This window comes from Pteropus medius, unplaced genomic scaffold (assembly GCF_902729225.1).
Source record: "Pteropus medius unplaced genomic scaffold, Ma_sr-lr_union100, whole genome shotgun sequence".
Lineage (NCBI taxonomy): Eukaryota > Metazoa > Chordata > Mammalia > Chiroptera > Pteropodidae > Pteropus > Pteropus medius.
Window position 1 is genome coordinate 5,338,461 of NW_024346062.1, and position 13,233 is coordinate 5,351,693.

General features: G+C 33.3%; 1 protein-coding gene across 4 annotated transcripts in view; it reads right to left on the reverse strand.

Moving 5' to 3' along the window:
- EDIL3 (EGF like and discoidin domains 3) overlaps positions 1 to 13,233 on the reverse strand; it is a 610,996-nt gene that overhangs the window by 367,713 nt on the left and 230,050 nt on the right. For 2 of the 4 annotated variants that reach the window (XM_039875015.1, XM_039875014.1), the window contains exon 1: positions 4 to 570. The exons of the other annotated variants lie outside the window; for them this stretch is intronic. In XM_039875015.1, the coding sequence (XP_039730949.1) occupies positions 4 to 70 (67 nt within the window). In that variant the 5' untranslated portion in view covers positions 71 to 570. Of the gene's footprint in view, positions 1 to 3; positions 571 to 13,233 lie in introns of those variants that run through there. 4 annotated transcript variants of the gene reach the window in all.

Sequence of the window (13,233 nt, forward strand, 5' to 3'; positions counted from 1 at the left end):
CACCTTTGCAGAAATGGGGGACACAGAGGCTAAGCCCGACCAAAAGCCAAGCGGCCAGCGAGCGCTTCATGATCCCTTCTCCCGGACGTGACCCCGGCTGGTCAGGGGTCTCCGCAGAGGGCAGTGTCGCTGAGGTGGCACCTTAGGGCAGCGGTAGACCCCGCCCTTGACGGTGAATTCAGGAAGATGTCTTCTTCCCGCAGCGCTTCCTTAAACAAATTCTTAGAGAGGGCGAGAAAGAGTGGTGACTGGAGACGAATTTTTCTCCTTTTGCCTGCTCTCGGGTGCAAGGAGGAGGCGAGCTCCAGGAGCCGGCGGGCTCAGCTTCGGGCTGCGTGTGGGTCCGGGCTAAGGCGCGGTGGGTGGGGCGGGGCGCGGGCTCCCGCGGCGGCTCCGGGGGACCCGCAGCGGGTGCGCTGGGCTCGAGATGCTAGCACCCCTCTCACCACCACGGCTGTGGGGCTTCTGACTTGGAGAACAATGAAGCGTGAGCGGGCGGGGAGCGAGGCGGCATCCGGGAGTGCACTGTGTACAAACAGAGGCGGCGTGCGTGTGAACCTAAGCCTCGCAGGCGCTTCTGGCATCAGCCCGCCCGTCCCGTCACCCCTCCACCACCCCACCCCTGTTCTCCTTGTTCCTCCTTCAGTCTCCCCTTTCCACTCCTCCGCCCCTCCCACCTCTCTCTCTCTCTCTCTCTCTCACTCTCGTGGCTCCTTCTGCTGGAAGAGAAAAGGGAGACAACTGCAGCCACACCCTGGCACCTGCCACGGCCTCTGAAGTTCCTACATTCTTACATTGCACGTACCTTTTCCACACACGACAGAGACTCTGGGGTTAAGGGAAGCACCTTTGGGGGCTCTTAGTGTCCAACGCTGACTTTATAATTAAGCACGTTAAGGATTCCCTTGAAGTCCCATTCTCAGTATAGCCAGGAAAAGAAGTTAAGAGATTTTGAAAAGTGGCTCTTGGGGCACTGAGCTGCGTGAGAGACAGAGCACTGCAAAGTGAATTGTCCTGGATTCTCAGGAAATGCAACCTAGTCAGCAGTCACACTCTAATTAGCTGAGACAGGGCAACTCTACTGCCTGCATTTTAGTTAGCTATGGGCTGGGGAGAGAGGGTTGGGGGCTCATCTGTTCACAGGGAAAAAAAATGTGAAGGCGTCGGGCAAGTGAATAGGAGACGTGCGTCTTGTTAAGCAGGACATCTTAACTTCAGATGATAAATAGTGGGGCGAGTTTGGAGACCGTGTAAGAAAATAGAAGGCAAGAACATATTCTTGAAGCACTGCTGAAGTGGATCAAATTACCCCCACCGAAAACAATATAAATGAACTGTTTTTGCTTGTTTGTTTGTTTTGCAGTGAAAGTGGCCGAACCAAAATATAGCTCATGGCGTACTCTTCTGTTTTTCAGTTAGGATGATTGCTTAGTGTACATGGATTCAATTCCAGCAGTTGCAGATACCAAAATGAAAGTTGTTTTTTTTTTGTTGTTTTTTTGTTTTTCCTTCTTGAGAGGGAGGTAAGAAGAGAGACAGAAATACAGACATAGAAAAAAATGAAGGAAACATTCTTGAGGACAAGAATAATGTACTTACAACAAGGATAGTAGAGGACATTTGACCATGCAATTTCATCTACTTTTGCCTCCTTGAGTCTTTTAAACTTAATTTCTACCTTCCTTTTGGAATTTGAAGTGAGATCAAGGATGCTGATGGAAAAATAATACTGCATACTGCTACCGAGGAGTTAAAGTATTGTATCACTGGCAAACAAACAAAAACCAGCAACAACAAAAATTATTTCAAATCAAAGTTTGTACAGATTTCATGTTTGGTGGGGGGGGGCGGTAAAGAACATTTTTTAAAAAAATGACTTTGCTAAGGAAAAGAGGGAGGATCATTTATTCGCTGTTTTTATGCTTAAAGCCACAGATGTTAGAATAAGACATCATTGGCCAGAGTTGTAGTAAAGAAGTTTTAAATAATCAAATTCCAACTTTCTGGCATATCATTATTACTTAATTTTGAAAGTGTACTTTCAGTCACGTTGTTGCTTGTCCACCAAAAAAGTACCTCTTTAATTTTTTGAAACGAGATGTTTAGTATTAGTTAGGCAATCTTTCTAAAGGATAGTACTAAATCTCAAAATGTAAAATAAAAAACAGTGTCTCTGCGATGAAATATTATTTTCCTATTTAATTCCTTGTTTATTTCCACTTTTCTGATAATATATGCCCTAAATAAGTAAGTTAGAAAATTAAATAACTTTTTGGAAAATGTGTACATTACTAAAATTTTATCTTTTATTTTAATTCTTTAAAAAAAGAAAAATTCCAGGAGAGCATAAAACTACATTAAAATGTATATTCTATGTCCAAATACCTGGTGTTGTGAATGTAAATGTCATCCTGTATCACCTGGTCGATGACTTGTAAACTATGTTGCCAGTTTAATACCTCTACTCCCTTAAGTCCTATTTTAAATCTAAATTTGATACATAGGCTTAGATTCATAGCTCCCTGTGCTTATTTACCCCCTTTTTCCCCCCACTTATTGATAATGATCATGATAATTGATATTGATATTGATAATGATAATGATCAAAACTTTCATTTTGAAAGTTTCAGGTACTTTACCTAATTTACATTTATAGAAATCATTTCACTCTTACTAATTTATATATAGAGCCTCTTCAGAAGTGGAATATAAGAAATGTTAAAAGACCAAAAGAAATAAGATTTATTTTAAAACAGAAAAAGTAAAAGAATGAAATTCTGTTATGAATCTTTACCTCACATAAAGTGCTAAGGGAGCTTTACTAATCACTTATGATCCAGTCTACAGTTTTATAGCTTCTCCAAATATGTACCTAAAGTGCCGAAAAATGAATCTATACATCACCTGAAGATAGCACTTCCCAAAATATTTTCTGCAGGCTTACTTTCCCAAAGATGTTAATAGGTTTCTGGGAAAAACAAATTTTTTCCATGGTCAAATAATTTTGGGAAGCATTGCATACATATCAAAGCGGCATCTTAAAAATTCATGGTGAATGTTAGCATATGAAAACTCTGAAAGGTCCTATGGTTAAGAAACTTTTCCCAATGTATTTAATCTAGAATTTTGCGAACTTTTGTTTTTTCACTAGAAAAAGCTTTTTCTCAGGAAACTTGTTAAAATATTGTAAATTTAGTGCTACAAGGAAAAGAACTAGGAAAACATTGCTAGAAAATAAAGCATAATAAATTATCAGCGAGACTAATAAAAACAAGACTGTGGGAAGTTTACTGGTTTTCAAGAATTATTCTTACTAGCTTGGAGTCTGAGTTCTGGAACAGGATATATCTAAATTGGAATACTGTCTCTACCACTATCTCTCTTTTAATGTAAGCAAGTCAGTTAATTGCCAAGCCTCAGTATTCTCATCTGTAAAATGCAGTAAGAGTACTAACTCACAGTGATAGGTTATTTTGTTACAAAAGGGCCTAGCCCAGTAACAAGTACTCAGTGGTGATGATAAAGATGAATATGATGATGATGTTGATGATGATGATAAAGGAGGAGGAAGAGGAGGAAAAAATGAAAAAGAAGACAATTAATCACATATGGGATTCCAAAAGAATTTTTCTTAATAGCATTCCCCATTCACCACCCCCATTAAATTATCTGAAAAATTTTAAATTCATCTTTTAATTTGTTCAGCAACAAATAACATCAAATACAATATTTCTTATTATTTCTGTAATTATTAAATTATATGGATAAATAAATTAGATATACAGGGTTTTAGATTATTTGATCAAATTATACTCAATACTATTAATTTTTTTATCATTTTGCATTTGAAAACTTTGCTTTGCATTTTAAGAACCATGTCTTTTTTTTTAATATCCAAAATGTTTGATTTTAGCTTTGTGAGATCCAAAGCGGAAAATCCAGTTAAGCCCACCTGGTCTTCTGACCTACAGAATTGTGAGCCAATAAATTGGTGGTGTTTTAAACCTCTAAGTTTGTGGTAACTTGTTAAGCAGAAAGAAAAAAACTAATAAGGTAAGTCATTATTATTATCCCTTTCTTATAGAAAAAGAATAAGGCACAGATTGATTAGGTAAATTGCCCATGGTCTCAAGTTACTAAGTGTTAGAGCCAGTAATTGAACCTAAACAGTCTGAATCCAGAGCCCACTACACTCTTCTGGTAACAGTTATGGAGAGTCAACTGTATGCTAAGCACTAATGTATTTTTACATATATTAATTCATTAAATCATCTCAACAAGCTTTATGAGATAAATATTATTATTATTTCCATTTAACAGTTGAGGAACCCAAGGTTCAAAACACTGAAGTAATTTGCCCAAGATTAAGGCAGATTAATGAGGGATGGAGCCAGAATCAGAGGCAGGATATGAGCCTTGGTTCGATTCTAGGAGTGATTTTCATAATCGTTATGTTGTAGCTTCTATTTAGACAGTCATCTAACTTACTTTATGTATTTATATTTTCAGTTGAAGTAGCTGTAATTGTAATTGTCGTTTCTTTTAGTACAGTCTGCATTCTCTCTGCCCTTCTTGATCTGTCATTTTAGAGTATACTTTACTTGAATGTCGAGTTACAAGCACATTTTAAAATTCTCTAAAATATTTGCCTAACTCATAACACTTTTTTCACCACTCTCCATAAACACCAAGCTAAATCTTCCTCCAACGCTCTGCTCATGCTGTTATGACCATCTGAAATGACCTCTTACATATTCTGCTAGCTAAATCCCTATCTCCTCACAAGACCTTCCCAAATTATTCCAGCACAACAGAACCATGATTTCTTAGAATTAACACGTTTTATTTTTCTCTAGTTGTTTCCTTGGTGTTAACCTTATCTTTCTAAATAGTTATAAATGGTTCTTGCCACTAAGTTAACTGTATATCTTAGACATAGCTGAGTGTTATGTGTAAAACTTCTTCAGTCTTCCCACAGTGAATACTAAGGAAAGTTAATTTTAAGGCTATACATTTGATACCAAATTCCTGGTTCCCAGTATTTTCCTGCTTGATTCCTTGATCAATGTTGTTCCCAGGAAATATGCAGGGTCCTTATGCCAAGAGTAAGCCTTTGCCTTGAGAGTCTGACCCTGGTAAGAGAAATTTCTAGTATCTCTAATTCTTTTCCTCCAGTTTCTGGTTCAACTCATTTCAGTGACTTAAGTTTTTAGCTCCCTAAACTACTTTTTGAATAATTAATAATGCATATAATAAAAGTTCAAAGGTATAAACAGAGAACTTTTGTTCCCTTCTTAGTAACAGCCCCTCCCTACACAGAACGGTTGCCTCCCCAGAGCCAATTGCTGACAGTAGCTATTGTTGTGTAACCCTCTAAAGATGTGTGTATATAGTGTATATGTGTATACATACATACTTTTCACAAAAATTACTAAATTGTATAAACATTATGCATATTGCTTTTTTCACAAAAATTTAAATATTTCTGAAATTGTATCAAGGGTAGGATATTATTTGTGTAATGTTACTCTCTTTTAATAGGCATTTGTTTCCAATCTTTTGCTATTGCAAACAATGTTGCAATGAATACACATTTTGCACCTGAAGTGGCATTGTTGGTTGAGAGTATGCACATTTAAAATTGTGGTACATATTGCCATATTGCCATTTATAAGAGATGTAGGAATTCATCTTTCCACCTATAATGCATCAGACACCTTGTCTCCTTATATCCTAACCAATACAATAAGTTTATAAATTTTGGTCTTGTCAATATTGTAGATGAAAACTGGCATCACATAGTTTTGAATATCTCATCATTAGCGGGTTATGGCATCTTTTCACATATTTAAAAATAATTTAATTTTCTTTATGTTATGACATTTCACATGTTCTGTACTTTTTTTCTATTGGATTGTTGATCTTTCTCTTGACTGGTAAGAATTCTATATATATTAAAGAAATTAGCCTATTGTGTGTCATATTTATGTCACAAATAGTTTCTAGTTTTTTTGTTTGATTTTACTTTACTAAAATGTTTTGTATTTGGAGTAATGAAATTTATTCACCTTTATGATTACTAGGTTTCATTTTTTTGCTAAGATAGACTCTTATTATTCTGAGTTTATAAACATATTCTCTTATATTTTCTTTTAGTAATTTTATGGGTATTATGGTTTGATGTGTGTATTTACAACTCTTATCCAACTAAAATTTTATTTTTGTGTAAAGGGATAGTATAGATCTTGTTTTCCAGAAACTACCAATTATATAAAACCATTTAATGAATGAATTCATATCTTCTTTACTGACAGTGGCCTACTCAGTCACTTAGTGACTATATATTTGGTTCTACCGATTGCTTTTTAGACTCACCATTGGGTTATCTATTCATGGGCCAGCACCATAACCTTAATTATTGTGTTTAAAAATGTTTTTAATAACCGCTAGGATAAAATACCTTCATCTTCTTTAAAAAATATTCCCTGACTAATGTTGTACATTTATTTTTTCCCATATGAACTTTAGAATGGGCTTGTCTAGTTGAAAAGGTAATAAACATATTTACCATATCAGTATTCCTACCTGTTTATCTAAGTTTTCCTTTATCTCCTCTTGTTGATTTCTACTTAGATATTTTATATTTTTGTGTACCCATCTAAATGCAGTTTTTTTCCATTATATTTTGTAACTGGCCATTTTATGTTTATAAAAAGGCTATTTGTGTGTGTATGCGTATGTGTGTGTGTACTAATGTTATACCTAGTCACTTTATCAAAGTCTTTTACAGTTTATATTAGTGTTTCAGTTGATTCTTTTTGGTTTTTTAGATATACAAATATATCATCAGAAAATATTTGTTTACCTCCTGTTTTCAGATTTTCATACTTGTTTTCCCCTTCGAATTGTTTTAACTGCTGCCAAATAAATGCTAAATAAATGGACACACTTGTATTTTTCCTGACTCTAATGTGACCAGCCTAGTCACCTTTTGTGGGCACAGCACATATCCTCTGGTCTCTCAAGTTCAATGCAGGCATTACAATAATTTTTCTACATACCAGCATTTGTTCAAAAAATAACTTTAAGGAGCAAAACTATTACTGTCAGTGTAGAAAGGAAATAAGTGCTCATGAATCTACAGGACATAATAAGAGAAAAACCATTATCTATACCAGCAAAGACAGAGATACCTGTGAAGATTATTCAGAATAGGATACTGTGAACTTTGAAGTTGCATTTGACAGAAAACTGGAACTCAGTGTTTTCTGACTTAAAATAAAATAATAAAAATTTCCTTTATACTCACCACACCCATAGCTATTTAAATATATGATTAACTTGGGGAAAAGATGATACTATACTAGTCCAAAGGACAAGCTTAGACTATTTCCCCTTTTATTTAGTTTTCATTGACACTTCCCTCTCTTTTCGTTCACTTATAGTATTATTGCAAATTGTGTCAGAGAATTATTTATTTAAAATATACAAGACTTTTGGTATGATACATCGAGTATAGTAATTGGACCAAAGCTAAAGGAAACTTACAGAAAAATGTTTCAGCTATGCCTAAACAAATGGCAAAGATTATGAATACACAAGATCCTATTTGATTTTCTTGCTTCCAAAATGGTCTTCAACTTAAAAGAGAAAACTCTGTCAATAAAAATGTGCTTGTTTCCACAATCACTGTTTTATTTTAAATGAAAATGAAAATGGAATACATTTTAATATATGGCATTTTGTCAAGTGTAATATAAAATATGGTTTGTTTCTTCAGCTATAGGGAGAATAACATTTAATTTCATGTATTTAATGTTGACATTGATTCTATTACCTCTGTCTATAGATAAAATAATCCTAGCACATTTTCCCTTACATAGCAATTTTAAATATTTCACTGAAATAAAATATATCGTCTTATAATAAAGTTGTAATTTGTCTTAAATTCATACATTTCCCATACAAACCAATACAAAACCATAGTGCCTGTATTAAAATTGGGAGGATGAAAGAAAAATTATGGTCCTCACCAAAGAGAAAATTATAAATCTTGACCCTATGCTTTTGAGAGTGACCAAAGCAAAAATAAAAATTTAAACTAAGAGATTTTTAATAAGGTTCTCAAAATATAATGACAGCATGCCTTTTTTGCTTTATTTGATGATCCTGGGGACCTTAATTCATAGGAAAGCTTTCATTTGAAAAAAAAAAGAGAGAGAGACTTTGAAGTAAAATTGCACCATTGCTTCATTAAATCTTTAAAGAATTCAGAGATTTCTAGTTTAATTTCAATAATTATTTCTTTTCTTAAAGTATATATAAGGATGCAAATTGATTTGTAATGCAATCTGTATTCTGAAATACAATAAAATGAACAATATCAATTGAAGAACTGCAGCTTATACAGTAAAAATCCATTGCAATGTGAGCCCTTACTCATCCAATCAAGAAATAAAATTGAAAAAAAATCCATTTACCTTTTAGCTGCATTATTATTTACCATTTTATTATAAGGAATATACCCCGGCATGTTTACTATAAAATAATGACAAAAATTAACATGAATTTGAAAGTACAGATTATAAATCAATTTAAATTCATTTTTAAAAAATTTAATTCTTTAATGTTACCACATATTTGACTCCTTTTATCCCATCTACCTCCCTCCTTCCCCCTCCCCTACTACCCTCTGGTAACCACTAATCAAAATTCATTTTTTTTTAATAATGAATTTAAAGGATCCCTTAACTGGCAAATTGGACATGAGTAAACTAAAAGTTCATCCAAATGGAAGATAGATATTCTTGACAAAAGTTTTAAAATTATATTTGTCTACTTTTAAAAATAAAATTAACAGTGATATTTAGATGTAAACTATTTTGTAGTCCTCCTGTTTATGAGAAGACATCATACTAGTGTGTAGGGTGAGTTTCCAGTGTTGCCTACAATGATCTGACTCAGCATCAGCTGAAAACACCCTGGTATTATTTTAACATTTTCCTTTCCTCTATTAAAAAGTGTGTCACTCTGGGCTATGACTCAGGCTGCTGACTCAGTTTTGTCCAAGACTGTCTGGGGACCTTGAGCAATGACTGAAAATGCCAGAAAGTTTTCCCCTTAGAAGATCCTTGGTTTTGATAACAACTGCATAGACTATTGATCTATAACTTTAGCCAGTTTATTTTAAATAAAGGTAGCTGCTAGGCCCTTTAGCTTTTATATTTATTAACCACAGTAAAATCTTTTATTGTTTTATCAGCTTTATATTCTACTGTACTTATATTTTTATTACTATTATATTTCTTTTTGCTTTTTAATTTTCAATTTTTATTTTTTCAAATGCAGAAGAATAATCTTATGAATTTTCTGAATAGCTCACATTCTTAACAAGGGAGATGGTCAGCTCTTTTACTTCTAATTAGTTCTGTAAAATCTCTTTTAATGCTATAAAACAGATCTCCTCTTTCAGTCTCGGATGGCACTTTTGCCCTAAAAGGCAGCCTCATGTAAGAAGTAGATAGCATGGAGCTTAAATCATTGTTTCTGGCATTCGCCGAGACTACTGGCTGAGGATTCATTCCCACAGGAGCAATAAGCACCAACTCACAGGCAGCTCAGGGTAGTGACTAGAGTATTGTTGCTTTCTAATTTCTAGGATCATTCAGTCCTTCATAAACAAATCCATGAATTAAAGATAACTTTCTGACAGTTACAGAGCCTTCCATTTTGCCCATAGTATGGGGCAAAAAATAAACTACGATTATCATAATTTATTTTTTCTTATTTGCTCTACTAGTTGGATTGTCTAGGACTTCCAAAACAAATCTAAATAGCTCTCAGTGGTATAAACTTCTGGTGGCATTTTAGCCCAACTACAATGCCAGACAAGTGCAAACAAATGTGAGCAATCTGTAGAAAGTACATCATAAGTTGGCTTGTCTCTGCTTCCTGCAGGACTTTCTTAAGTATCTGAAGCTGAGAAGGAAGATATATTAAATCTCTTTGTGTAAATCTTTACAAAGAGTAGTGATGCTGTCCTTAGGTCCATTTAAACAATTTTGTGGTGAAGAGGTCTAACAATGGAAGTTAATTTCTAGGTTGATTTTGTCTCTTCTTTAAAAATGGGCAAAGTAGAAAAAAGAAGGTAGAGTTAGTAGGGGGGTTAGGGAGAATGCATCAATGTCTTCCTGGGAAAGACAATGAGAAGTATTCCTCTCTAAGGTTAAGGATATCCTGACAGATAAACGCTGATATCTGGATAACTGGAGTTCAGAGTACACAACGGAATGAGAAAGGTGACCCATGTGAAAGAGTGGCATGGTCCTAGAAGGCCTGGAAGTGGAATGCTCAGCAGAAGTTAGGAAGCCAAATACCTGGATAGCATATTATAGAAAACAGAAGCTTCAGTGTCCATGACACTTCTTCAATCATGAGAGAACTTAAAATCAGAAGTGGTTATTGCCTGCTTTTTACTTGCATTCTGAATACGTAAGATTGTATGAATCATTTTGTGCTTATTGAACTTTATTGTATAGGATAAATCTCTATTAAAAATTCTTACAAAGAGAAGTATTGGCTGTCTAGTATAATTGTTTTCCTAAACTTTATTTCATCATTGATATGTCAAGAGAAGTTTGATTTTTCAGGAAAAAAATGGTCAAATGTACTATGAATATATCTCTTAGGATGAACGTGGAGCTGTAAGGTAGCATTGATGTGCTACTTTACAAAATTAGATGAACATAAGGGGTCTAAACATTATATATATATTTTTTCCTTTTTTGTAACATCACTTAATAACAGTTTTATAATTAAATTTCATCAATCTGTAGAGTTAAATGCACGATAAGCATAACCAGCTTCTCTGTCACTTTGTACTATTTTCCTCCTCACTTACTCTGAGCTCTGTTTAAGTTTTCTCAGGCAGTTTGCATTGATTCTCATCCTCAGTTAATCTCCTTCTCACCAGTAATTAAATCTAATCATGGAACATTCAATCATTCATTTTCTCTTTCATGAATTCCAAAAAAAAAAATCATATTAATATATCATATGCTGTTTCAGATATTATACTAAGTTCCTTTCAAACCACTGAATTTAAGGCCTGCAAAGTACTAAAATAAACTATTTTTTAGTGCCATTGTACAGCCCAAATGTTCCAATAACTTTTTAGTCTTGACTAAATTCACCAGAATCTAGTCCCCAGACTCCACATACATATACACCAATAATGTTGGTGTGCCAAGACGACACATCCTCTTGAACTCAATAGATATTGGAACCCATTTAGTTACGTACACCACAAACAATAGTTTCATAAAGAATCCATAGCCTAGGAAAATCCTGGTAAGTCTTCTCTGTGCACATCTATTTAATCTATTATTTAAAATGAAAATTCATACTGAATGCCTACTGTGCTGAGGCAACCCACATATAAGAGTGACATAGACCTAGTAGAACACAATGAGTAGTGGCAAATTGGGAAAGTGCATGTGTAATCTAAAGAACACAGCAACTACCAAACTACAGTCAATTGTTGTCTAGTGGGACCATGGGCCCATCATGGCCAGACTCTGATTTTTCAACAACTGAATTTTCTCAATTTTTAACATGCAGGTGTAAGTCAACATTTCTGCAAGTCAAATAAAGTAAGCGTACTTCCACTGATTGAATATTTCTCAAAAATTAAAAAAATTTCCATTTGAAAAATTGACTAAAATAAATTAAAAGTAGGTTAGCATTCTAATTAGCTTTTCTATCAAACCATATCAAATTCAAAAATTTAGGTCAATGTTTTAATTTAATTTTTAGAATAGTAAAAAACTAGTGAAAATAATTAAAGAAGTTAGAGAAAATGTTTTTTATCTATGCAAAAATGAAAAAGAATCTGTACATCAAAAAAATTATAAAAATAATTAAAAGGTGAATATCAAAGCAGGAAGAATACATTTTAGTGATAATGGACTCCTATATACCACCAGTAGGAATGTTAATTGCTTCTATTTTCTAAGATGTAATTTGGCACTATAGATGAGAGATCTTAAAAATAAATATAAACTTTGACATAGTAAAATAATTTCTAAGAATGTATTCTAAGGAGTCATCTAACATAATTTTATGTGTGATTATAATGCAGTTATACGGGTGGTTATTCTAGAATATTTATTATATCAAGTATAATATGTATCACACTATTTATTATATCAAATATTCAAAACAAGTTAAATGTCCAGCATTAACTAAAGATTAAGTAATATTAACCAATTCAATAAAAATAGTTTTATGCTCTTCATAACATGGTTTTAATTTTCAGGATATTAAGAGAAATGCTTATGTTTAATCTAGGTTTTTTTAAATGCTAGAAAAATTCACCCAGAATCCACCACTACTTCTGAATGACTGCTAACATTTTAGAATATACCTTTATAGAATGTATCTAAATATCTATGAACAGAGTATAAGAATATGTATATATTTCATCTTACTCCCTCCTCCCTTTCTATCTTCATCTTCTCCTACCTCTCTGTCTCTCATTATACATTAAATGATGTTCCATAGATATATTTATGGTTACTTACATATTTAAAGGTTATTTTTAAGTGGTTATATAACATTCTTTTGTATGACAAATGCAACACAATCATCCAAACCTGTACTGAGTTTAAACATCTCCATTTGTTTTTTTTACCTATAATTTTCATCTTATATCAATTATCTAATTACATTATATGCCCATTTCTTACTATGAGATTTTTTTACATAATTTCATAGTTTTAAGTTAATGTAATGAAGATATAATGTTTTCTTAAATATTTCTCAACATTCAGGTTTTTTTTCTTTTTGTTGAATAGAAGTTTTAAATATGCAGTTTATCAGCCTTTTCATTTATGTTTAATATTATACCACCAAAGGCATAAAATTAAGTGAAAAAAATTCAGACTATCAAATTTTATTTCTGATCTTTGTGTATTTTATATAATAACATATTCTTATATATATAAATTTAGATTATTAAATATGTATATATTAAAAGGAAACAGAATACATATATTTTTGCTTTCTTTTCTATACTTAAAGTACTTAAAACTACTTTAAAGAGTTTATATTAGTTTTATATTAAAAAGAAACACTGAAACATATTTTGCTTTAGAAGTAAATTGATGATTATCAAGACATCATCATTTTGTCATATTCTTGCACCTTTCCAACCCTAACAAATCTTCTGAAAGC